General features: G+C 42.9%; 8 protein-coding genes across 8 annotated transcripts; 4 read left to right on the top strand and 4 right to left on the bottom strand.

Moving 5' to 3' along the window:
* Positions 1-940: 940 nt before the first annotated feature.
* On the bottom strand, positions 941-2,895 carry Bfra_012338 (putative isoamyl alcohol protein; the record flags this gene model as incomplete). Its single annotated transcript, XM_037342655.1, has 2 exons — positions 941-2,641; positions 2,824-2,895. The coding sequence occupies 2 exons, from the start codon at positions 2,893-2,895 to the stop codon at positions 941-943; spliced, it is 1,773 nt and encodes a 590-aa protein (XP_037187377.1).
* A 582-nt stretch (positions 2,896-3,477) lies between these two features.
* On the bottom strand, positions 3,478-4,538 carry Bfra_012339 (putative retinol dehydrogenase protein; the record flags this gene model as incomplete). Its single annotated transcript, XM_037342656.1, has 2 exons — positions 4,423-4,538; positions 3,478-4,349 (listed from the first exon to the last, which is right to left on the bottom strand). Exons 1-2 carry the CDS (start codon positions 4,514-4,516, stop codon positions 3,478-3,480), a joined length of 966 nt encoding a protein of 321 aa, XP_037187378.1. The 5' UTR covers positions 4,517-4,538.
* Positions 4,539-7,741: 3,203 nt separating this feature from the next.
* On the top strand, positions 7,742-9,548 carry Bfra_012340 (uncharacterized protein; the record flags this gene model as incomplete). Its single annotated transcript, XM_037342657.1, has 3 exons — positions 7,742-8,764; positions 8,842-9,120; positions 9,177-9,548. The coding sequence occupies 3 exons, from the start codon at positions 7,742-7,744 to the stop codon at positions 9,546-9,548; spliced, it is 1,674 nt and encodes a 557-aa protein (XP_037187379.1).
* Positions 9,549-11,786: 2,238 nt separating this feature from the next.
* Bfra_012341 (uncharacterized protein) lies at positions 11,787-12,282 on the bottom strand (the record flags this gene model as incomplete). The annotated part of the gene is given in 3 exon segments (XM_037342658.1): positions 11,787-11,913; positions 12,161-12,252; positions 12,265-12,282. 3 exon segments carry the CDS (start codon positions 12,280-12,282, stop codon positions 11,787-11,789), a joined length of 237 nt encoding a protein of 78 aa, XP_037187380.1.
* Positions 12,283-13,415: 1,133 nt separating this feature from the next.
* Bfra_012342 (uncharacterized protein) lies at positions 13,416-17,396 on the top strand (the record flags this gene model as incomplete). The annotated part of the gene is made up of 1 exon (XM_037342659.1): positions 13,416-17,396. The coding sequence occupies one exon, from the start codon at positions 13,416-13,418 to the stop codon at positions 17,394-17,396; it is 3,981 nt and encodes a 1,326-aa protein (XP_037187381.1).
* Positions 17,397-18,154: 758 nt separating this feature from the next.
* Bfra_012343 (putative deoxyribonuclease tatd protein) lies at positions 18,155-19,399 on the top strand (the record flags this gene model as incomplete). The annotated part of the gene is made up of 3 exons (XM_037342660.1): positions 18,155-18,316; positions 18,391-18,568; positions 18,621-19,399. 3 exons carry the CDS (start codon positions 18,155-18,157, stop codon positions 19,397-19,399), a joined length of 1,119 nt encoding a protein of 372 aa, XP_037187382.1.
* Positions 19,400-19,811: 412 nt separating this feature from the next.
* Bfra_012344 (putative trfa protein) lies at positions 19,812-21,733 on the bottom strand (the record flags this gene model as incomplete). Its single annotated transcript, XM_037342661.1, is given in 5 exon segments — positions 19,812-20,402; positions 20,414-21,237; positions 21,287-21,553; positions 21,611-21,652; positions 21,721-21,733. 5 exon segments carry the CDS (start codon positions 21,731-21,733, stop codon positions 19,812-19,814), a joined length of 1,737 nt encoding a protein of 578 aa, XP_037187383.1.
* Positions 21,734-23,125: 1,392 nt separating this feature from the next.
* On the top strand, positions 23,126-26,409 carry Bfra_012345 (uncharacterized protein; the record flags this gene model as incomplete). The annotated part of the gene is made up of 4 exons (XM_037342662.1): positions 23,126-23,432; positions 23,481-25,228; positions 25,287-25,857; positions 25,916-26,409. 4 exons carry the CDS (start codon positions 23,126-23,128, stop codon positions 26,407-26,409), a joined length of 3,120 nt encoding a protein of 1,039 aa, XP_037187384.1.
* Between the last annotated feature and the right edge of the window lie 242 nt (positions 26,410-26,651).

The raw sequence follows: 26,651 nt of genomic DNA on the forward strand, positions 1-26,651 counted from the left end.
AACTTCCACCACACCTCTCAACTAATCCTGTCACAATGAATACACCAGTATCTCTTGCGATTCTTTCCAGCTCCTCTCTTGTGCCATCTCCGCGTTTTCCATCATCTCTAGCCTCGAGTTCTTTGTTCACCTATTTCTTTCCTGCGCCTTCTAGTGTATCCCCTAAATCGACCGCATCTTTGTAATAATGTAGATACTGTTCACGGCCTTTGGAATCTCGTGCTCCGACTACTGCGCCAAATGTTGCTGTGCGAGGGTAACCTCCTAGATATGCTTCTGGAAATAGGATTAAATCAATGGATTTTGTCACAGCTCGTTCTGTTCTTTTAGAGAGGGCAGCAAGAGTGGCAGATGCTGTAGAGAGTGTATGAGATTGCGAAACTGCCAAACGTAATTTTTGTGCTATGATAGTTAAATTTCCTGAATTGCTGAAAAGTTATGATTGATTAGTTGCTAGGTAGGGGTGGAGCTCCCAGGGCTTCAAGGGCATCAAAGCTAAGGGAATACTATGTGGGGGAGTTAGTTCGGGGAGACCTGAGGAATGCGGGGTTGTTGACTTGGCTTGCCTACATTATTACCTACCTGCTACCAGGTTTTCAGGGTAACCTACCAGAAATTGAATTAAATGATGTCGTCTCTTTTAGTATAATTCAAATAATTCGTCCACCTATTTTTCTATCATAATGTACCGGAAGCTTGCTCAGTCTCAGTCTCAGTCTCAATCTCAATCTCAGGAATATTATATTGCTCAGAGCTCGCAAAGTCCAATTATCATTTTTCTCATATGAGATTATTCGAAAGCTAATTCTTATCAAGGCCTCTGCATTGAAAACAGTCTTGTCAAACACATTACCTCTTGTTCATCCTTCATTTGTATGTCTAGAATCATGCCCAAACATTATAATAAGGTCTCTATATCTAGAACCATGCAAGATCCGGCTCATATATCCAAACAAGGGAAATCTGTTGCTGCGTTCTCCTCATCAAATCCCACGCATTTCCAACAAGTCAACAAATTATCAGGATCGTATTTCTTCTTGATCTCAACCAACCTCTCATAGTTTTTAAGACCCCACCAAGCTTCTTTCCAATCGCTGGTCCATGGATGAGCTTCGTTAAAATATGCACCTCCTGTCGGTGTAAACTCCTCTACCATTGCGGTCAGATTATTGACCAAACCAATCTGGATTCTTCGTTGCTCCAAAGTTTCGTTAAATGTCCATGCTCCACCATACGAAAGTTCCCAAATGGAATCCCGCCATGCTGGCGTAGAGGATGTTGATGCAGGATCCCACTGATAGAGCCATGGCGTAGTGTTGGGAATGTAAGGCGAGTACCCAAGAGAAATCAGACGTTCTAGAAAGCCCATCAACTTCGATCTGCCCTCTGAACTATTGAATACAGATGCCGGTATAAGTCGAGGAGCGAGTGGGCGAAGACCGCCAACAACGGCCTCATAGGGTGTCACATATTTCGTATAAAATTCATACCATGAAGAAAGTATTTCAATAACTACAGTACCGTCGTTCTCCATCGCAAACTTCATAGCTGGAGCCATTGATTCAACTGCTTCGGAAAGATTGAGAAGTGGTGTCACACTTATCAAATTGGCAGCTTGATAGTGTCCACCCCAGCCCTGGTTCGCCCATGGTAAAGAATTGTTGACTATGATAGATAGCCATTCCAGAACATTATATGATGTACGATTATATGAAATGGCCGCTACAGCCAGCTGAATTCGTGGCTCAACGCGATGGGTAACTTCCATCACGATCCCAAACGTTCCACCACCACCACCCCTCAAGGCCCAGAAAAGGTCCGAGTTTTTACATTTATTGGCGACTCTTAGGACACCATCGGTTGTAATGATCTTGTATTGAACGACTCGGTCAATTCCTAGTCCATAAACCGGTGAGAGAACGGAATGACCACCTGCTTGTACCCAACCTCCGGCTACACCAATTGTTGTTGCATAACCTCCAATGAACGTGACATTCTGGGTTTCTGCAAACTCGTAAACATCATTTGTGTTTACTCCTGCCGCTGTCGTGATGATATTGACTGGAGTAGAATCACAATCTTTAGGTACAAAAGATGTTTCATGACTCATCCCTGATACTTTTCTCATCCAAAGAGCCAAAGATCCCTTGCGACTACTACGACTAAGATAATCATGTCCACTATTCTTTATGGACAATCTTATCCCGGTCTTCCTAGAGAAGTCAAGAGCGGCGACAACGTCAGAAACCTCCTCAACCTGTACATAGTACTCTGAAACAATTCCTTGATTACAGCTGACATTTGTGAACGCATTTACATCGGCTGGAAGGATGTTATTGAGAACACATTGGTCAGTAACATTAGTAACACAAATCTCGTCTTGGTTGTTCATGAATCCGTTGTAGAATTGAGTTCGATATTCCGAAGATGTATAGTTATGTTGAATTTCCGCGCATTGTAATTGGTTAGGGGTAACTCGCTGGCCTTCATAGATTGAAAAACATGGATATGAAAAAGGTCGCGAAGTATGTAATCGGCCATTCAATGTTTGATTAAGAGATGTCCAAATGCTATGGCACTCCGTTCCGTGAATAAGGATGAAGAGGAAGGATTGAATTGGGCCTATATGTGAATACATTTTCTTTGAACAAAACTCTAAAGTTCTCCCACAATTCCGGACTGATTTTGGGGGTCCTTCAATGGACAATTCCGACACAACAAAAAATCGATTGAGTCTCAAAGAGCTTTCCAGAAACTTATTACACTGCTGTCCTATCCACTTTCGCTCGCTCTCTCCGCATTAATCTTGAGTTGTCATCATACAGCGTTACATGTGAATTCTTTCGTGAAGTGAGCAAGCATACCACGGATGTTGATATGATTGGAACGAGTCATTTGCCTATTTTGTATTTTGAAGCAGACATTATTGGCCCGGCCTGAAGTTGGTCATGCATGTGCATATACAATGATGGGATGCAGAATTATATATCAGGGTGTCAAGAAATTGTGCCAGGATCAAAGCAAGAAAATCGACTGCCTTGACGTGAGCTTCAATCCTGTATCCAAAGACCACATCGTAGATTCATTCACAATGGTGCCTACTTGGCCCCGAGACTTGTAAGTGCTTCATTCGATCATCGGCACGATGATAGACCTTCGGTATGATATTTGCGCTGGCAATACTTGAATCTTCTTCAACTGAGAAATATTACTTGCATCAATAATAGAGGTATTTTCAGGTACATAATAGATTAGCAAGATGTAATTGTTCGATGGCAGAACTTACCATCTCATCCTCATTATATCTTTCGGAAAGATTCTTGAGGCTAGTAATCACTCAGGCAGTTGCACCCGTGTAGGAAATAAGTGTAGGAAACAGAAACAGAAAATCATAATATACAGTAAATGGGTCACATTGGCATATGAACAAAAGTCAAGATAAGCCACTAGTGGGTGTCATGATCAGTTAAAGTCCAGTCAAGCATTGTACGCCTCCAACTCTTTCTCTGTCCAATCCCACAGCTCATCCGCCAGCTTTTCATCTCCTGCATACTTATTTCCATTGCCAGAAATTCCAACAGGTGTGTAATACTCGCCTTTCAAAACTTCGCCTTTTGCATTACCCTTGTTTGCTACAGCAGCCCAGAGTTGATTCTTTGCTCCGTCAGCCATACCTGTAAAAACCAAATCTCTTACTAAACCACCGACTTTCCCAAACACCCCATATTTCTCAAAAGCGGTCGCATACAAATTTGTGTTCACTACTCCCGGATGAACTGATACAGCTGTGATGCCCTTCTCGCCATATCTCTTGTTCAATCCTTTGGCGAAAAGAATATTTGACAGCTTGGATTGTCCATATCGAGAAGCTGTTGTATAACCATTCATATCTGTTTTGAGATCGTCGAATTTGATACCTCCAGCAGGACCCAATGTATGACCCAAACTACTCAAGGAGATAACTCTCACGTCTGCATCTTTCTGCTCTGCCGTCTTCAACAATGTGGGTAGAACTAGTTTCGTCAAAAGAGCATGTCCAACATGGTTTGTGCCAAATTGTATTTCATAACCTTGTTCTGTAGTTGCCGCTGGTACCGCCATGATTCCTGCATTTAAGAACAATAAGTCGAGACGGGGCTCTTTCGCATTGAATTGTTTGGCACACTCTTGAACTGACGGGAGGGAGGTAAGGTCGCAGTGAATAAATGTAATTGGAGCATTTGGCACTTTGGACTGTATCTCTTTGATTGCGGCGGCAGCTTTAGGTTCGGATCGCGCGGCGAGATATATGTGCGATGGATTGTGCTTGGAAAGCTGGAGGATAGTTTCAAGGCCTAAACCAACGTTTCCTATGATAACCAGTTAGCATCAAGTGAAGGGAAGAGACAATTGATCTTTGTGTGGAATAGGGAGATAATCTACCGCCTGTAACAAGAATGACTTTTCCAGAGAGATCAGGAATATCTTTATCGGGTTTGAAGGATACACCTCCTAAGCCAAAGAAACCATAGAACATGTTGAAAGTTTTTTTTTGGAACAATTGAGAGCAAAGGAGAAGATACAATACAATTATTAGATTATGACATTGCCTAACTTACAAGCTTGACGTCCATTTAAGATACCAAGATAGCTCCAATAATAGTCTGAGCCATCTCGCCTTACCTTACCGAGGCACTTTCATAGTTCATTCTTTTCGACATCGAAAGAATATGGAAAAAGAATATCGGGATTGAGCATCAAGATCCGCTAGGTGTGACGTAGTACCTGAGTAGTGTGGAATAAACACTATTTTCTAATGCCAGAAAATAATTTATTCGTATAAAAGGTAACCTTGCCCAAGCCGTTCGTTAATTCACCAACAGGTTGTTTATGTAACATGTCTCGGTTATGCGGTTATGTGACAAAGACCAAAAAGATGGATGGAATTGATATTGTTTCAAGTAATTATCATATTCATCTACTCAAGTGCCTACTCATCCATGACTACAGAACAATCCTTTTCTTGCCATTCAAATCCATTGCTATTTCGCGGCCTTGTCATTACCGCAGCGTTCCAATTCTCTTAAAGCCCTTCGCCCTATGATCTTCTAGTACTGGCATGAATATGGGATTGAGATATTTACACGCTCTTTTCTACACTTAAGAACTTACGTTTGAACTATGGTTAGTAGTTAAGTGTTAGCAGCATTGGACCATATCAGTATCAATGGAGATGTTAATCGTCGCGATAATTCGCTTTATCAATCTTTGAAGTCATCAATCAGGCTTACCTTTGAGGAATCGTGTCATGCTACAGTATAGCCGTTCAAACCTCACTCCTTTTTCCAAGCTATTCGATTTTTGAATATTCTAGACTACATTGCCTTCCATCAACTAGAATCAATCAAGCCAAAGCTCACAATCTCTCGCGCGCAACTACCTTGCCACCGATGGAAGAAACGGCTCCTACCTCACTGCGACAGCTTCCACCACCGGCACGATTCAGTAATATTAGAGCTAGCTTTTGGATACAAAGCTTCAAGAAGTAGAGAATTCATGAGAACGATTTCAATAGAAAGCAGCATTCGCAGATCACTTTATTTTGGGTGCAGCGAGTGGCTAGGTATGTTCGACAGAAAACCTATCGTAGTTGGAACTACGAATTTGAACGCTGATTCAAGCCGTTGCGATTTACAGCTCGATTATCCTAGGTCGAATCATCAAGCAGACGATAAAGGATTTGGTTGCGAAAGTAATCTGTCCGAGGCCCGTACTGGCAAACACGACGGGCATTGAAGGTAGCCAAACAATTCCCCGCAGTAAAATAAGTGGTAGACAATAATTCTCATTAAAATGTTTGAAATCTCTTGAACTCAAATGCTACATGCTCTTCTCCTTTGACGTGATCTTGAATTCCAACGATTCACTGTCTTTTTCTCGTAAAGTTCGTTTGAGGACTTGAAAAATGCAAACCTAGGAGTTGATAAAGTGAATGAAAAGCGAAGAGAACTGTGAATGATTAACAGAAGTGAAAGTACTACCATTCCTCATGCATGCAGCATGTCACCCCTCCCATCTCGTTCGTGTCATTTCAAGATTCGAAAAAGACCTCACTGTATTGATTTCAACTCTCTTTGATTTGAAACCGTGAGTTGGTCGTACTGGGTAATTCAGACAGGGTACTTGTATACACCTTGATGCCTTCGAAATCATGGCCGAGTCCTCCTTCAACCATTCGAGATGGAATCGCGCCGTTGCCATTCACCCCTAGCTAGCAATTACTGAAATTCTTCTTACGCAAGGTAAATTGCCCGAGTAGATCGTAATGGTGATATAAACTCTCGCTATTGCAATACCATGATTCAATCTCTCTCCTTTCATGTATTTGTATCCTCTGGTCCTTAGATTTTACTCAGATGATCGCTAATTTGTCTCGTTCAATATAAGTCTCGTTAGACCATTGGTGAATTATTAGAATGTAATGTGAGTAGGCGAGTACGAAGGAAGCGGTGGAAATAGTAGGTGAATCCCCAACGAGGAATTCCTACTAGTTTCAACATCGTTCACCACTGAATGTGTTTTAAGAAAATGGCGAAATATTTCTGAAGAACTTCGTATCCAATAAAGATCAAGCAGATCACTATTGAGAATCATGGGCACAATGGCATTCAGGTGGCAGTGGATTTCTTGTCTTGAGACAAATGGTAATCCAGACGCATTCGAGGGCCTGAGCCAATAAGGTTAACCTTCCACAAAACCATTTCCCTAGATGTCAGCAATGTACTGATTGTTGTTCTGGATTGTTCAAATCTAGAGCAGATACCGCGGTGTTTGGCGTCAATTAACTGGGCTCTATGCGCTTCAGATGAGATATCTGTTAGCTTTGTCGAGTCTGCGATTGTGGGAGGCTGTTACTGAGTTGCCATTTGTGCCGTACCTGCTTGTTGTGGTATCGTTGCGTTTCTATCAACGTTGCCCAGCGGCAGACTTCTCGAAGATTTGGGTTAATACTATGAGACCGGCGTGGTCTTTAAGATCTAGATGAGTGAGGATACAAATGCTTCATGCTTTGCAGGGCTTCTAGAATCTTCAAGGTCCATTGTTTTTTTCCCACAAACCCCATGAGCTCAGCATTTAAGCACCGAAGTACCCGAATTGTTATCATCGCCAAGTGGTACGCGGAGTACAGTGCAATTTATCTGACAACGGAAAAACGCCTTTTCGTTGTTTCATGTAATTCCAATAACTATCTCTTCATGTTTTTTACTATTGACGTTCCACTCCCTATGCTCTTTGTGGAATTGATCTAAACCTTCTTCGCTTCATTGTTTCTCATAGAAATAAATTTAATCAACTTCACCAATTTGCTAGGTTCATGAATAATATATTGCGAGCATTGATCTTGTTACGCGTTTTGATGTACGCAATAAACGTAGACTGTCTTGCCAATCGGGGGTTTTAATGGGCTTTGATGGGGAATATTAAATTTGCTTTCCCGCACATCAAAAGTTGATCGCTCCATAAACTCCTCTGAGCCCCTTATTTACTCAAACAGGGGCGGGTATCAATCATGGAACTACGCGTTCTGGGGAATTTAAATGGAGGCTCAGGGAGGTTAATTACGTGTTTATTAATCGTTTCTGTAGATTATAGAAAACTAGTCGAGTTTGATTCCCCAAATCTGATTTCAAAATCACGAAACTTTTCTTTCCGATGTCACCATCGTTCTTTTATGTTCGAGACTCATGACCGATCAACAAATATGTATTCTTTCATGGGATTCAACATCGATATCAGTGTAACGACATTATTATTTCTTCTAAGCAATACCCCTCATTATCAAGTTCGAGCAGATGCTGGTTTGATCACAAGTGAAAACTATGATACCTTTAATCTTGGAGGATATGGTGATTGGCCAAAACAGCATTATCATTCATCCGATTTGACATCACCCCTCTTTCTCGTCAATAAATGGAACGAGAGTGCTATCAGCAATCATTCTCATATTTTCATGTCGCCTACATTGGATGGAGAAGAGAAATCACCCATGATATTTTCTAGCAAAGATTTAAGTCTAGTTTACGCTGATTCTACATGGCATGGTGGTTCAGATACCAAGTTACAATTCTACAACGGAAAGCCGTATTTAACCTTTTGGTCTGGTATCGACTTTCAAGGCCATGGTTCTGGTGGAGGGGTAATGCTGAATAGCTCGTATGACAAAGTCTACAATATCAGTGTGAATTCATTAGCTGGAGGTGCGGATGGTCATGAGTTCCAATTGACGGAAGATGGAGGGGCGATGATGAATAACTACCATACTACTATTGCCGATTGTAGACCAGTAGGCGGTCCCAATGGTGGAAAAGTCTTGACAGGGTCATTTCAAGAGGTTGATATCGAGACGGGGTGGGTACGACATACCTGGAACGCACTTGATCATTTCGGTTTAAACGAATCCTTCACAGCCTATGTCGACGAGAAGTGGGGATGGGATTGGTTTCACATGAACAGTCTACAGAAAACCCGAGAAGGGCATTACTTGATTTCAAGTCGTCATTTAAGAATGATAGCATATATCAATGGAACCGATGGAAGTAAAATATGGCAGGTTGGTGGACACAACAACGATTTTACTGATTTGAGTGGTGGAAACGCCACGAATTTCGCATTCCAACATCATGCAAGATTCGTCAATGATGACCTGACGGAAATTACATTTTTTGATAACCACAACATGTACATAAACTCGCCGACGCCCAATTGCACAACGGATTGTTCTCGGGTATGAAGATCAAGCTTAATTATCACAACATGACAGTGAAGCTTGTACATCAATTCTATCATCCGAAAAGTGTACAGGCATGGGCTGAGGGTGGCATTCACGCATTGGATAATGGGAATTTCTTAGTTGGATATGGAGTTGTTCCTAGCTTTGCTGAATTTACAGAGACGGGTGAAGTCGCCATGGAAATTCAGACCAGGCCCTGGTATGTCGCCTCTGGTAGAGGTACGGACTTGTACCGCGTGTATAAATTTGATTGGGTTGCCCAACCCTCATGGAAGCCAGTCATGGTTGAGGTTGGGCAAATTTTATATATAAGTTGGAATGGAGCTACCGAGGTTGATTCCTGGGCTTTAGTAAGTACATTGTCTTTGTATGGCCTTCGTCCGTCAGAACTAACAAATCTCTATAGTACGGAGGAAGCTCTCCGACCACTATGCATCATCTTCTCACTATGCCTAAGACTGGATTCGAAACCGGAGTGCGACCATCCAATTCTTCTGCTTTCTATCAAGCCATTGCTTTAGACAAAGATGGGAATGAATTAGATTCAACGGAAATTCTCGAAATGTATCGCCTCTCTTCTCCTACACTTCTCCATATTCCGGAAGAGTATTTGACAGCAATGAGAGTTTTTCCTTTCATTTGGGCTGCTTTAATGTTCATTTCAATGGCTTTGGCACGTCCAAGTTTCTGGATTAAATTGCGAAAAATAATTGGAAGTGGAGATAATGAGGTGGGAGAGGGTATGGAGAAAGAAAGTAAATCTAAATTACTTCCGTAGGATTTGCGGTGCGATGAGATAAGGAGTCATTAACTTTTCCTATAATTTTGGCATTGGTGGAGCATAGGAGTTGTCTGAGGCGTATGGGATGTTGCATTTTTTCTGGAGGGGGGGGCAGATCATTGACATTGATCGAAAAGTATGTCTACGCGGATACCCAGTCAGGTTGATTTAAATTAGGGGGCACTTAAATTTAGTAACTTCGAATTGACAAATTTACCATGCTCTTCAAACGAGTGAGTGAGGGAGAATCTGTGACTGCGTTGAAGAAGCGTTGTCAAACATGTACGAGAAGCGCCGAAATAAGCGACATATCCAATGTTCCATGGAGTGAGAATATTGAAGTGAAGTGTGAGGACAGCTACGTGTCCCCGCGTCGCAAAGTTGAGGGTCAGGAAATGCAGGAAACATGATCATCTGGGCCACATTCCTGAAGGAAACTAGGACAGTGAAGGTCCTACAGAAGGGTGAAGGCCAATGTAAATTTCACCTTGCCTTGCTTCTCAACTTCACAAGTTCTGAATATATTAACCACATCTTTGATACAGCCCAAGTCGTTCCCTTTTCATGCAACAGAGTAAACGAATCATCCTATTCTATCCCATAATGAATTGCGAGAATGTCAAATGCAAAGAAATCGAATGGAAACAATTTTCCGATGCCATCCCAATTCTTCTGATGACAAATTTTTAATACACCAATTGGGTTCCATCCGGCAACTGTCACTGACTTTGAATTGTCAAAAACTTCTAGGCATGAGGTGAGAACCCTTATATGAGACTGGATAGGGCGCAAGTATAATGTAGTTGATGGACAATACGAGGCACAGAGTTCCGTTCATCGCTAAGGCCTAGCAAATCTCAATGTTCGTCTAGACGTCAGACATCTGGATACCAAATAAGAAGTAACCTGGCGCCGTCTAGACACCTTTGCGGCTATGTGCATACCATCATGCCATGCGAGCAATCGCAGTGATGTGGGCAGACTGGCTGACATATTTTACAGCGGCAATCACCCTCAGCGAAGCGTCACTTGGTTCGTTCAACCGCAATAAGTGTCGACAGACGAGGTATTCAGGAGCCACACCTTCGTCGAATGGGTCATTAGTGTGAGTGGTCGTAATTCGGCGTAGTTTCTGATCAACTCATAAATCTGGGAAAATGGAATGACAAACTAGCGCCTCGAATATCCGGTGAGTGAGTTTCTACCATGGTTGCAAGTACAGAGTAGACGACTGAGTTTGATTCTGTATCTAATTTGAAAGCATCTGCAAGGCTGTGAAACTCTCAATGAGATTTTTCTGATGAATACCACATGAACAGTGCGCATATACATAGACTTAAAGCCACCCTATGCTGCAACCTTGGTCACATAACTCGACGATAGTGGATAACCGCATACAGGAAGAAAATGCAGTAGATAACGTACCCACATCGTCTCATGCAATCAATAAAGCACTCAGACCGTTCGATGGTCACCACATAAGAGAATGGAGTAGAAAATATCCCGATGTTCTTCTAGCGAGAAAAGACGTTTTTGATCATACAAATAAGGGGGGCTTGAAAGGAAAATTTAAACAATGATTGTCATAAGCCGACTATCCTTATAGCGACCAGAAAATATCAGGTCTACTGACTGATGGTAGCCTCAGTGGCTGGAATGCGAAAGTACCAGTTTCTACCTAATGTGATTATAAATTCTTTTATCACTTTCCCAATCTTCAGCATTAGCATCGGCACCCCCATTCTTTATTCGCTCAGAACCATAAATACATTGACGACGACCTGGCAACAACGTTTGTCTTCAAGCCAGCTGATATATCATTTCCAAAATCAGGTGTGGGCCGACAGCCTTTGTCGCTGCGGATCCCACCCAGTTGATGCTTCATTTCTGAAAAAATAAACTTAGATACCAATATTCAAAACTCAAGGCGGTAACAATCTTGTGTGTTGGCCAATCCGTTGAATAAAATCTTTGTGGAAGTTTGTTGCTCTTCCGCAACAGCCGTTCCATACAAAAACTTTGCCAGCTCAATCGAGTAACAACAAGGGCATAGTAAGTCTCAACTTTTAAGACTCTTGAAGTCTTAACTGCGAACTCTTTTGAGAACTGGGGTAAGCACAGACGATAGGCGATAAAATTTTCTAGATACATGAACTAGAGGAGCGAGAGGAGTCTACACTAAGTCGAACAGATAAGAATGATTCATAAAATCCATAAACTTGTTTGTTACTCGAATCAAAAATCGACAAGTGGATGGACGGTCTTCAGGGTTCTAAATCGTAAATGTTTCAGAACTTCTTGGGGTTCAGGGAAAAAGATCAGTCGATCCTGACGTGCAACCTTCGCCTTGTCGCCTTGTCGCCTTGTTTATAAGAATTGAGAACTACTAGGTATCTAAGTATGCAGCATTTAAAGCGTATGATAGGTTATAAGAAATACTTGAGGAATTCAATAAACCACAAACGAATGAAAAGATGAGGCTGGAAATGTGAGGGGACTATATCGATAGGCATAGGTAAGAGGAGCGGTGTACTAGTAATGTCAAGGGTACTGAGTCCTGACCGCGAGCGACGAGCGACGAGCGTTTAACCTTACTACTTACTACGTACAAGCCGTTCGAAGTCAAATGGGATGCTGAAATTAGATGATAAGCAATTGAGTATCTCGGGAGAACTTGGCCAAATTCTCGTTGAAACTCTACCTAGGTGTACACCCAAAATTTCCTAGACATTTTCATCCCGAAAGATGGGATTTGAACGATATAACTTGTAACCATACCATTTTATGGAGTACAGACTGGACGGTATGGAGTAACAGTACGGAGTAATGCATCGGCAAAATTCTGGAAATGCGAGGCAATGCATCAACATGTACAGTGTTCATGTATATGTACGGGTAACCACCCACATAAACCGATATCCGAGATACCCTTTGCTTACCTTCCTTTGCCCTTCTTACCCTTCCTGCCCTTCCTGCCCTTCGTGCCCCTCTCGCCCCTGTATGCCGTTGGTCTTGATCGAGATTTCTGGCTCACCAATAACTGCAACTCGTTTCTCGCACTCATTTCCTCCCAGACTCAAGTTGTTAATTGGATGTTGTGTCTTGCTTTGATGGGTTCAATGGGTTTTAGTGGATTGGTTGGTTACTTTGGCTGGTATTTAGCTACTTCCAAGTGGATAATGGATGGGGCCGCAGTACCAGGGAATTCTTCGAATCCAAATCCACAAATCCAATAACACGACTGCAAGCAAGGCAGTCAAGGTACAAGTCGGAGGCGAATAGTATCATTTGTGTGTTGTTTTAGTTACTTTTAGGCATGAATGACAACGAATTATTCTTTATATCGTAAAAAGAGATGAGTTTCAACGGATTATCACGGGATATGCTAACCAAATTCAATCTGACACGTCTTACCTCGAACTCCACTCCCCAGCGCCACATGGTCTTTGCTTGCATGGCAGCATAAACAGCATAAACATGTACATGTAGATAGAGGAGACGAAGGAAGAGAAAAAGAGAAAAAAAGAGAAAGAGCATTAATTATTTCATTTCATTAATGCTTCGTATACGGTTCATCTATTCTTCTTATCGAAATTGACCTTTTATTGATATCCATTTCACCAACCCCCTTCATTTTCATGATACATTCTCTCAATATCTTCACCTCCTTCATCCTCGTGGAAAACTTTCCAACATCATGACCATCACACCAAGCCAGAAAGTCGGTCGATAATCATACAATTTTAAGATAAACATCCACCAGACGTAAAAACCATCATCATCAAACAAGCAAACACCTCTCTCGCGATCTATATCAATTTCCTCTTCAATTAACCCAAATCCTAAACACCTTCGGCGCTCAATATGTCGTTGAACGGTAGTCGATCGGTTCTTAACCGATGGAAGAACAAACGTACCTCGTCCACCGCTTCCGCACCACCTGGAACGGCCGGTACGACTAGACCAACCACGTCCGGCGGATTAAACTCTTGGACGGAATACACTCCAAGCTCAGAAGAACCATTTCAAAAGGCTGTCGAGGAAGCTGTTTTAAATGCACTCAATAGTGATGCGTTCAGAAATGTCATTGCGTCTCAAATTGATCCCGTGACCGCTGCTCTTTCTCGACAGCAAGAAAAGTTGAATGCTTTGAAAGCGACAACATTGAACCTTGAGTCATCATTCAGTACCTCAAACATCAAAGCTACTTTGGATCCAGCTTTAAAACCAATCAGTCAATTGATCGACGATGTTCCAGACACCGAGGACGACATTGAGTCTCTCGTTGAAGGTCAAAAGAAGATTTTAGAATACTTAAAGTCACTTGATGAGCGCCTCACTGGTATTGACACGAAATTTGATGAGTTTGAAGAGAAAATAACAAGCCTTGATGGAGAGATTGTTAACGCAGATCTAAGATCTGCCATCAGGTTCGGTGAATTATCCAATGAACTCCAGGACCGAAACAAGATGCTTGGGGAAAGACTGTGGTCCGTCGAAGGCGATTTGGGTAAGAAAATTGACGGCAGTCACCGGAAGTTGATTGGAATGGTTGAGGATCTCGGGAAATCCAGTCGAAATGTCATCAATAAAGTTTCCTCTATGGAATTTGATTCATCGTCCTCGAACTCTAGTAAGCTCGATGAGATGTTGAATGAAAACTCTCAGATGGTTGATAGAATGGAAAGTTTGAAGAAGAGTGTCTCAAAATTGGAAGACTCCCAGAAGAACATCCAAAGTACCGAGAAAGGATTGGCTCGCAATATCCAAGAAGTCCGCGATATTGTCTCTTCCCTTAACACATCATCACTGGAACATCACTCAAAGAGGTTAGACGACATCGAAAGAAGCATTATCACTGTTCGAAAGGAATTGGAAGGACAGGGCCAGCTGGCATCCATTGATTCGAAATTATTGTCGACCAACACATCTCGTCTCAGCAACATCATCGAGCAAGTCACCAAGATCAACGAAGTGGTCGAATCCGTTAACGAGCATGTCTCCGCGAATGACCAATCTATACATACCTCTAACTCAGAGAAATTGGATACTCTTACCTCTACAACAACAGCTGTGAAAGACACCATCGATCGAGTTGAGCAACACGTGAAAACATTGAATACATCTCAATTCGATGCTCATAGAGATAAACTCACAATGATCGCATCAATGATGACTAGCTTCGCTGAATCAATGGCCGGGATCCAAGATGGTGTCTCGAAGACCACCTCAGCCCTTCTCCCAAGCAATGAAGTGGCCAAATTTGATGACTTGGTCAATCGACTATCAGATATGCGGGCAGAATTGGATGCAAGACTTGAAACTCAAAGCAATTCTCTTGAGGATATTCACAGGCAAACTGTGTTGCCCATAGATACAAAGAAGCTGGACGACATTGCGACTTTACTCAACAATCTTCAATCCGCGTCTTATAATGATTCTCTCGCTACCCTCTTGGCATCTCACTCCACGAAACTCGATACCATCTCTCATGATCTATCTACTTTCCATTCCGGCACTGAAACAACCCTCAAGACGATCACAATCAGCTTAGAGACTATCGACCAGCATGTTGAAAATGGAACGGCTACTGGACGTGAAGGCATTCAAGGCTTGCATACTCAACTCGAAAGATTTGGTACATCTCTAGACAATCAAGATGTTGTCTTGAGGGACATCAAGCAGAGCGGCGCCAACCACGAGATTCTAGGCGCCATCGAGCATGTCAAATCTTCAATGGAGCAGGATAAACGAAGCGATGAGATTCTTGGACAACTCATGATCATGAAGGAATTTGTTGACTCCGTCAAAGCTGATAACAGAAAGAGCGAAATGATCCAAGACATTGCTGCTTTGAAGAACATTCTTGATACCATTAAGGACGGAAGTAAAGATGAGGAGATCATGGAAGCAATTAAGAACCTCGATACCTCTTCGACTACAGCAGGTTCGAGCTCCCAAGAGGGAGAAGTTTTGAAAGCTTTGGAGGCTATCATGAAGGTCGCTGATTCTAACGGCCAATCAATCGGAGCTGTTCATACCGACGTCTTGGAAATCAAGAATGCCAGCATCGAGAAAACTTTGGGTGAAATCCTCGCAATTAGAGAACTTCTTAATAACAACACAACATCTCTTGCTTCGGCTTACGATGGAATCCTTTCCGTCAACACAAAGATCAAGGATAGCGAAGAATCAGTCACTACTGCCATCCAAAACCTTCATTCAGCAATCGGAACCAACCTCAACGACAACAAATCTGCGCTTGTTGCTTCAATCAATGATGTAGCTACTGAACTTGAGAGTGAAATGAAGAATCTTGGCTCAAGATTGACATCCACTACGAGCGAATTGAAATTGGATATCAAAAACATTGACCTCGGTCCAACAAACACATCTATTGATGCGTTGAGCAGAGATGTTCAATCAACATACAAAACCTCCGTGGAAACCGCGGGAAATTTGGCCGCCCTCCCTGAAGCATTTACTAACATCAGATCATCCGAGAACGTTTCAATGAACATGTCAATAGATTCTATATCCAAATTTGTAGCTTCGATTGATGAAGCGATCAAGGAGACTGGGAGAGACGTTCAAGGTAATACTGAGATGTTGACAAACATCAAGTCAAGTGTTGCTACAAGTACCAATGACATTAGGTTCCTTCTAGATAAACAAGTTCCCCTGATTCGCCAGGATATCCAGGCCATCGATTTCAGTGAACTCGAGTCCGCTGCGGCCAAGAACCAAGCCTCCGTTGATTCTATCGAGAAGGCTGTTCCCCAGATAATTCAAATCGCTAATGACCATGCATCGGCCTTGTCTCAACTGGACTACAAGATGAAGTATCTTCTCTCTGGAGATATTGCGAAGATTGGAAAAGCAATTGAGGCCGTGGACCAAGCCCTTTCAAAGGCCGCTCTGGAGACCATTAGTGCCGTAGAAGGCAACGCAGCGAGGCTTTCAAACATCCGTGAGACAGTTTTAAATACTTATAATACCGTGGATACATTGACCCATACTGACATTCCTGGTATCAGCTATTCCCTCTCGAGCCTCCAGACATTCCAAAGAGAGTCCAATGCTCAAACCCTGGAAAAACTGCAGAACTGTGACAACGCCACTGGATCCATCCGTGACTCCGTTGAACATATCTCTACAAAAATAAACGACAATACCTCGCTACTCTCAAACATCAAGAACGACTTGATTTCATCGGCTGAAATAAACTCTTCAACGATCCACACCTTATCTTCGAATATTCTAAACCTCGATTCAACAGTGGGCCAGACCACAACCGCCGTTCGCGTTAACGGGGCAGCACTAGCCCGAATCGACAATCGTGTACTCGAAACCGGTGCACAAGTAAAATCCGTTATTCTTGAAGGAAACAAGCGACTTACCAAGGAACTCGACAAAGCAGTCTCACAACTCGACGAATTGGCTCACGATAACGGTACACGAATCCGCGGAATTTCCGATTATACTTTTCCAAAGATTGAAACTGAGTTGAGAGGTATTCATACTACTCTCGAACGATTAACACACAACAATATTGATGGATTAAGGCGAACGCGCGATTCTTTGGCCGTTATAGGCGCTAAAATCGCAGGAACCTCCAGAAAATTTGATGATCTAGTTGATGCTGTTCATTCGAGTGATGATTTGGATCATCTAGCTCATACTAAAACTTTGGTCGGTGGTAATGGAAAGATTCCTGGTGAGCACCGTATACTTGGGACAAGGAGGAGTAGGGGTGGAAGCAACGCCAGTAGTACCAAGGACGGTCCTGCCTTGAGCGGTTTGAGATTGCAGGCTTTCACGCAAGGTCATTCAAGTTTATCATGATCATTATGGGAGGGTTAATATCAGTTGGTTGGCGTTTTCTTTTTGTGGAGGACTTTTTTACTGTTTTTCATTAGTATTTTTCATGACATGATATGATCGCATGAGCATATGAAAATGAGCGAGCAAGAGCATGATGTTTGCATTTGAAAGGTGTACAGGTTGGGCATGGTTAGATTCGATATGAATTGGGATGGATATTACGATATGCGCATATGAATGGAATGAAGGATGGTTAATGATGACCTAAAAGGTCCAGAATGTTTAGATACTAGATGCATTTTTCTTAGCTATACCCTTTGCTTGTAGCATGCCAAATTGTTTTGCACAAGATATTCGGTCTCAAACTCCCTGTGATCCATGAATGTTGGTGGATGACGATGCAAATTGACTGTGAAGACCTCCTTCTCTGGCCAGCCCCTATCACCCGATGTGAGAATCCAAGGATAAGGAGGTTATAATAGTGATTTTTCCCATTGACGCAAGGAGTGAGGTTTCAACAGCTATACATACGCAAGCAGCAAAATGGCACGACATAAAGCCACAAATTAGACACTACGTTTCGACATATAGGAGCGTGCATGCACAAGGTTATGGAGAAGAAACTCAGCCTTGCACCTTTGCATTCGTCAGCCATGGCTTGTTCATCAACAAATGAGGGAGGTGTTCCCCGCTAGTATTTCTTAGCGCAAGGCTGTCACCCCGCAAATTTCATTACAGCCTTCTTCACCCCCTCAACATTCAGTACTTCATTCCACTCCATGAATCACCTTCGCCCACTTTGCAGGTTCACGAACTCTTTTCTAAAAACGCGATTAAACTCTGCAACATTACTGAGTATTCGCAATCACAGATTCAACATGTCTACAGCTACCAATGGTGTCCTCGAAGCTGGGCAAGGGGATAAACCCCGTTATGTAGATGTACATTCTCCTGCCCAAGACTTTAGCATCTATTCGACCGCGGGCACAATAGCTGATCAGTCTTTTCACAGTAGATAGGTATAAATCTTACCGACCCCGTCTACTCTGGAATCTACTATGATACACAACGTCATCCAGCCGATCTGCCCTCTGTTATTTCACGAGCTCTTACTGCAGGATGTGAGAAACTTATTGTTACCGGATCCGATTTGGAAGAGTCTCGAAAGGCTGTTGAATTATCTAAGGAATATTGTACGCATGTTTAGTTTAAAAGTTTAGAAGTAGCAACAGCTGATTCTCATAGCCGGGGTACTCTTCGCAACCGTTGGCGTCCACCCCTGTTCCTGTCTCCAATTCACAAAAGCCCCAAATACTCCGGATAAATACCTCCAAGAACTCGAGTCGTTGGCGTTGGAAGCAAAAAATACAAATCACTGCGTAGCATTTGGAGAGTTCGGCCTTGACTACGATCGTCTTACTCTATGCCCAAAAGATGTCCAGTTAGAATACTTTGAAAAGCAACTCGATATAGCGACTCGTCTGCATTTACCACTCTTTCTTCATTCACGCGCTGCTCATGAAGATTTTGTACGAATCTTAAAGGCCAGATTAGAAGAGTTGCCAAAGAGAGGAGTGGTTCATAGTTTCACTGGAACAAAAGAGGAAATGGAGGAACTAGTTGCTTTAGGATTTGATATTGGGGTGAATGGTTGTTCATTGAAAACAGAAGAGAACTTGGAAGTGGTGAAAGCAATACCTATGGAGAGACTCCAAATTGAGACGGACGGACCTTGGTGTGAGATCAGACCTAGTCATGCAAGTTCGAAATGGTTGAAGGGGTTCGAGGAAGGAAAAGAGGGGGAAGGAATGAGCGAGGGCGAAAAATCTATCGAGGGCGGGAAGGGTTGGAAGAGTGTGAAGAAGGAAAAATGGGTAGACGGGGTATTGATTAAAGGCAGAAATGAACCTTGTATGATTGGTCGGGTAGCGTGGGTCGTTGCAGGAGTCAAGGGGGTGAGTGTGAAAGAATTGAGGGAGGCGGCATGGAAAAATAGCTGCAAAATGTTCGACTTGGGAGCGTGAGTAGTGTTTGACTGTTTCGATTACAGAATACCTGTGTACGTGTTATTAGATGGCTATAATCTAGATCCAGATTCTAAATCATTTGACATTGGATTAGGCTTCTGTGAATGAGACCTATGATGAGGTGATTCTACGCCTTACTACAACAGTAAACATATTCACATACGAATAGAGGATTGGAGTTGGTGTCACAACATCTTTTGAGTTGTCCGGTATTTGACATTGTAGATCTTCTCATGATCTAAATCGATCAATGCTGTACAAATCGTGTCAAAACATCTCGGTTCTTGCAATGGCTCAATGAGAACAGGAAATCTGCAACTCCAGGTATCACGGCAAACCCAAACACCCAAACACCCAAACACCGAAGTCCGAAACTTCCCAATATAATCACGCATACTCATTACGAGCATCAGACGCCAGTTCCCTTGAACCCTCTAACCCTTCCCCTCCTCACAACTCCCAGGGTAACACCCTCTTCGCCAGTCATCCATCCTGGCATTTTCTCTCCGTCCACTATTCCTGCCTCAACCAATTCTCGGATCCCCGCAAATACATGAGTTCCCTGGAATGTTATTCTGATATCTGGCTTCCATGCATCCCTCCCTCTTTCGTCCCTTTCTGTTTCATTTCTTCTCTCACTGTCCTCTCTATTCAACCTATCAAACTCAGCTTCGATAGTACTTCTTCGCCCTTTGTTCTTCCCCCGTTGTCGCTCAGTGATTGATTCATTCTCTGGTTCAGGTGTTATGGAAACAAAAGAAGGGAAAGGGTCTTCGACACGAATATCGAGTCTTTCAATGCCCTTTCCGTCGTTGGGTTTTGCAGAGTTTCCAAAACGAGCTTTTGCTACATTCTTTCGTTTCTTTGCCAGTTCTGGCGCATCGTCTTCTCTGGGTCTTTTCATATTTCTCGGTATTGTCTTCTCTTTGTCAACGCTCTCCAACTGATCCCCAGTTGGTGAGTCCTCTGATGTTAGTAGTGTCGGATTCAATGGATTGTCCTTTTATTTACTCCTGCATAAACTTCCCATGCACCTCCTGCTGCGTTGTGCCTTCCTCCTCCCTTCCTCTCACACAGCACCTCCAAATTCTTCGTGGAAAATCCAGTACCCTCTAACTTGTACCTTTCTCTTGGCCTGCTAAACGCTTTCGGGATTCCATCCAGTGTCAGTTTCCTTAGACTCTTTGTGTCGGTTGCTCCATTGGCGCTCCCTACTGTGGAACTCAATGAAACATAAATATATGGCGAAGCATCTGGGAAAGCAATGTAAAACGTCTTGCTAGAGTCAAATGTCATGCTCGGTTTGTTAGAACCCGATGAAAGCGCAAGTGATGTGTTATATGGTGAATCCAGTATGTAGATTCTTAAAAGTAGTAAAGGTAAAGTAGCATGACGATCGAGATTGTAATGAGCTTTTACATCTGGTAGCACCTCTTTTTGTAAATTTTGTAAGAATATCGACGGATGGAATCGAGGTATTGCTGTATCTTTCTTTTCTTCCTTTGGAACTTCATGGTCGGGAGATGAAGATGTCAACGGTACAATTTTCAGGGCAGTCCATTTCTGTGATGTAGGATGATCATAAAGATATTGCATATCTGCCATAGCTAATTGATATAGTGTGATCCCATGTCTCCAGTCACCCTCCAGTATTCGATCAAGAACATCGCGCTTGCTGCCTTTTTGCGCTGTAAAGGAAGTGTAGAGTTCGCTGAGAGAGTCAAGGGTAGCATGAGGTGGGTAGAGATCTTGCGCATAATCTGAGGCAGAATCGTCGGCTTCGAGAAGATATGGCGCGGTATTGATTTGATTACGTTCGTCGAGCCAATCGAGGGCTAGGGTGAGTAGGGAAGGGCGCGAGAGGCGGGATAGAAGTTTGTGTACGGAGGGGTGCGTTGAAGGAACAAGCTGAGAGGGAGGAAGCGCAGAGGTAGTCGGTATAGAAACTGCAGCCATGATCGATGGAAATAGAATGAGTACTAATCAAGCAACAGAAATCCCAGAATTGGATGACACCTTCATTATCGGTTTCATTAATTTCCAGGTATCTTTCTTGACGTTGCGATGTGGTGTTATTTATCGCGTTGTATATCGCGAAATCATCGCGATCAGCTGATGTAGTGGAACTAGCACCGGACCCTAAATTTAGGCCTGTACCTAGTAGTCAATCAACCCAATTGCCAACGTACGAATTAGCAAAATGCATACAATTTAATGGCTTTCCCACTTCAATAAGGCAATATCTCCATTCTAATAATATTGAATGGTGCAATCATGAGTTAGCCACAATAAGACTCTACACAGCTGCCGGCATTTACGGGCTGAAATCATTGTAAAGTCTCAAGACGGCTAGGTAGTTCTAGAACAGTTATAGGAGAACCCCGTATGATTTTGTAACGGCGTTCGAGAAAGTGACCTCAAACGTCTTGCGAGAACAATACTCTACTATGATCAAGCACTTGTGTCGAACTCTGTGTCTAGCCTGGCTTTTCCATATTCATATGTGATGAGCCCATAGACAGTATTTGGACCATCTCTTATCTGAGTTACAGAGACATCGTGAAGAAAAAGTGATCCGAGTACGTGCAAAGCACTGGATAACAACACTTTTCCTTGATCTTTAAACATGGCGATGGCATCTTAATTGTCATATCACACACACTCTCAGCGCAAGGGTTTCAGATAGTGTGTCTTGGCCATCTATTTTTATTTGATAGCTCCAGAGTGCGAAGTCATTCGTGAGCGGGGACTCCCAGATGTACGGTGGCGTCATCTATGAACCAGAGATGGCGGCAACATACGGAAAAGAAATCACGCTCTTTCTATTGGAAGTGACTAGCTGCATAAGGTTTGCACCATCCCTAGATTCTCGGAATGTAGCACCTCGCAAATCATTGCTCAATATTAGATCTTTTATCTTCTGAAGACCCTGTATTGCCCTCCACACGAACACCATGCAAAAGTTGCCAGACAATAGTAGATCAGTGTATGAAGTGCAACATCAAATGGGTGTCCCGAGGCCGATGGCCAAATGTACATCTCATTCCGGGCAATCCGATTATAATAGATGATATATTCTAGACCAAAGTATGAACATGACATTGACTTCAGCACCCGCCTCAAAGTCACCCCGAGATGACAGATGTGGCGACAGCCTTGCCGCGTGGAGCCCCTTCCCCTTTAAATAGCATGCTAGCGAGCTGTGTGCCATTTTCATATTCTTCCCACAATTTTTCTCCACAAGCCCATCACAATAATCACTAAAGGTCCAACTACTGCTCTTTAACTTTTGTTTCTTAACCCTACACAAATTCTACTTGCTACCACGAAAATATTAGACTTCTCTTGACTTACAATTACACTTCTTTCAGCAATCATCTCAGTTGCGGTATCTACCGCTTCAGTTTCAAGATTGGGCCTCTGGTACATAACGCTCACTATTGAAGGTATGATTGAGTTTCCTGCCTTTCTTCAGCTTCCGCGAAGTTTCTCTTATCAAAGTCTTGATCCATTCTCATCCGTCCCTCGCCAATTTCTACGGCTTTTCTGTCCCATTCCTCAAGGTGTCTGGAGATCACTTTGATTTCATTGGATCAGTATTCACCACCTACCGTTCTCGATCAAGCATCACTTTACATATTTATTGAGGCATTATTTCACGATTGAATTCCCGACTTTACGGGCACTCTCATGTTTTCTCATATTTGTCTTACTAACCTTGGAATGGGACAGTTTTGCACGACAATGAGTTCCGTAATTTGGGATCGGAAGAGTGAAGTAGATACTGATCTAGCAACAAAACTCAGAGGAAGAAGTATCAAAAGCGAAAACACAGATGATTCCGTTTCCACAATGAGCGAAGGAATAGAACCCGACATGGACTCCACAGTTACTAAAATGGACACAGCGATGGTTACTAGGAAGGAGAAGGCGATGGAATATGCTGTTATTTTCTTAAATAAGGCTAGCAACATAGTTGCTTCTCATGCCGCCATGTTTCCGGAGTTCAAAAATTGGGAAGATCAAATTAGTATTCTTTCACTACGAAGTATTGTGAGCTTTAACTAACAGTCTTTAGAGCAAAACCTGGCCGGTATTGAACGTCCGCGGGTTCTTGTCGGACTACTTGGGTATACCGGGAGTGGAAAATCGTCCCTTATTAATGCCCTCATTGATGAGGAAATGGTTGTACCAGCGAACGCCATGCGTGCCAGCACGTCCGTGGTCACAGAAATTTCATGGAATGACTCTGATGATCCAGACAGGGCTTTCCGGGCTGAAATTGAGTTCATTTCAGAGGAAGAGTGGAAGAAAGAAATGGATGTGCTTTTAGATGATTTGGCCAACGCAACCAAGGGCGAGGATGTTACCATCAAGTCCGGCAGTGCGGCTAGCATTGCATTTGCCAAGATTTCCGCAGTCTGGCCGGAAGTAACTCTTGGCAAATTAAAAGGCATGAGTTCCGAACAATTATTCGATGAAGTCGATGGCGTTTCGGACATATTGGATTGCAGCCTGGAGATAGCAGACCACAAAGCCAAGGATTTTGCAGAAAAAATAAGTTTGTATATCGACTCGAATAATAAGGAGGTAGCTTCGGCAGGAATATCATACTGGCCGTTGGTGCGTTGCGTTCGCGTATACACGAAAGCCCAGATTTTACGGCATGGTCTTGTACTAGTTGATTTGCCTGGACTAGGAGACTCCAACACCGGGAGAACACAGGTCGCCGAGAATTATATGAAGAACCTTGACTACATCTGGATTGTGGCTGATATCGTACGAGCCATCGATGATCAAGTGGCCAAGGACCTGATGGGGAAATCCTTCAGGAGACAACTTTTCATGGACGGTAAATATGATGGCCACTGCGTGACTTTTATTATGTCAAAAACAGATATAATCAACAACAATGAAGTCATCTCGTCACTGCAACTCCGAAAAAGAGAGCTTAAGACGATTCTTGCTCAAGAGGAGGTTCTTATGCAGAACGTTCATAAAGTTCAAGAAACTCTCATTAGAAAAACTGCGAAGAATAACAAGATCAAGCGGGAGTTGAAAGGATTGCAACGTGAAGTGAAGCAGACTAAGAGCGAAAAAGCTACATCGCGTAAGAGAAAGTTCGTCGAAGATAGTGGGGCGGAGGAAGAAGTGCCTTCGATCAAATCTCAGATTCCAGGCAAGGTATCTCGCCAAGACTTGATGCGAAAGAAAGGCAGCACGATCAAAGAAATCGAAGCTTTAGATAAAAGGCTGGCTGGGCTTAAGCTCGAACTGAGATCAGCTAGAAATGAAATCAAAGTTGTCTGCACACAGGCCAGAAACACCTACACTCAAAACCATCTCAAGATAGATTTTCTCAATGGGCTCCGAGAGCTGAAACAGGATATTTCTGCTGATCGGAATGATGAATTTCAGTCTGAAATTGAGAAAAAAGTTGAGAGTGAATCATCGGCCACCAAACCTGGGTGGGATAATTCAAAGCTGATTGAAAATGCCTGTACAGAAGGGCTAATTGACCAGCTGAACACCTTCTGTGTGTCCTCCAAAGGATACCAAAGGTTGGCAGGACGTTTCAAGCGGAACCCGAAACCGAAAGGATTTGCAACTATAAACGACACTTTCATACCGTTCTTACGGGAGTATGCAGTCGCCTGTACCTTGACGCAGCGTTCAAAATTGGCTGACAGGTTCTTGAATGGATTCAATTTAGTCAAACTGAGTATCAGTTCGTGGGTTGAAAATGATTCTCCGAACTCATTGTCTTCGTCTGAAAAAGACAGACTCAATGGTACGTTGGAAGAACACTTGGGCGCTCTTCAGAAGGTATGTTCTCCTGCAAATACTGCATCAGCGCTGCTTTCAAACATCTTACCTTATATAGAAATTTGAACTTGCGTTAAATATTGCGATGATGAGGATGAAGAACGCCATCAAAACCGATATTTTCCCTATGTTGCAAAAATGCATCAATGCGAGCACACAAAAAGCCGAGGAGGCCTGCAAAGAACTCGTTAACGAAGACATTTGTTTTCAGACCTGGAAAGCAATCTGTCGTAGGCGCGGCAAGTTTAGTAACAGGAAAAACTTTAATTATGACTGGGTTGGGGTTTTCTCAGAACCGTTCCTGGGTCATCTTGCCAAACCTTGGGAAAACGTGTTCAGTTCGCAAATGCAGAATATACACGATGAATACGCTAGGAGAATTGCCACCGCAATCAACAGATTTTCGATCGATATAAAGCCTCTTCTTCGAAGCATGTCAGAAGCCTCTGCTTCGAGATCACCCCTAGATTTCTTAGCAAAGGTTCCTTATTTACAGCGTAAAGCTAGAACTGCCATAACAGAGTCATTTGATTCAGCGCGATCTCAAGCACAAGAGATTCATCGAGCTGTCGAGCCCCTTATACAAGATCATCTACGTCCAGTATATGAAAAATGTAGCCGAGAATCAAGTAAGTACTAACTCTAAATCATAATTGGCTACCCGTTAACGCAAGTGTCACTTCGCAGAAAAGGGTGCTCTTGCACGGATGAAGGAGAATCTTTTCGAATTCATCCAAGAAACAAATGAAACTATGTACAGTGAATCATCCACGGTGCTCAAGACTAAACTAGCCAAGATGACAAACAACCTTGAAGAATTATTGAAGGAGGCACATTCTGACACATCCCATTACCTCAGAGAAGAAATCAGAAATATGATAATGTGGGCAGTCGCGAAGGACGACGAGACCCGAGAGAACGTCAGGAAGACTTTACGCAAAGGGCTGACTGTACAATTGGATGCCTTGAGAGTGGCATGGGCTAGAGGTGCTTCTGAGCCCGCGGATCGTTTTCTCCCGGTCAAGACAGAGACAAAGCCAGATGACGATAGTAGTGAGGACAACGACGAGGATGATGATATAAGTGATGATAGCGACAGCAGCGACAACATTGGTGTCGGCGATAACAGCGATGATAGTGAAGAAGCTGAAGGTACCAGTGATGACATGGAAGACTCGTGATTTGAGATCGTGGTCTTGCCATTGGGATTGTGCACCATCTGAGTCTGATTATTAGGGAGATGAACACGTTTGCAAGCTTCTTTCTCGCATTTATCGGCAGTTCACTATATTTCAAAGGCCGTAGAATTCATATTCTGACATTTATGGCGTTGATTTTATTTCCATTATTGTTTTTCATAAAGGAAATCTTTGTTGGGCAATGGGAATAGGGTCTTATGCGAAGACGAGGACACAGGAGCATC

Source organism: Botrytis fragariae (genome assembly GCF_013461495.1).
Source record: "Botrytis fragariae strain BVB16 chromosome Unknown tig00000274, whole genome shotgun sequence".
NCBI lineage: Eukaryota > Fungi > Ascomycota > Leotiomycetes > Helotiales > Sclerotiniaceae > Botrytis > Botrytis fragariae.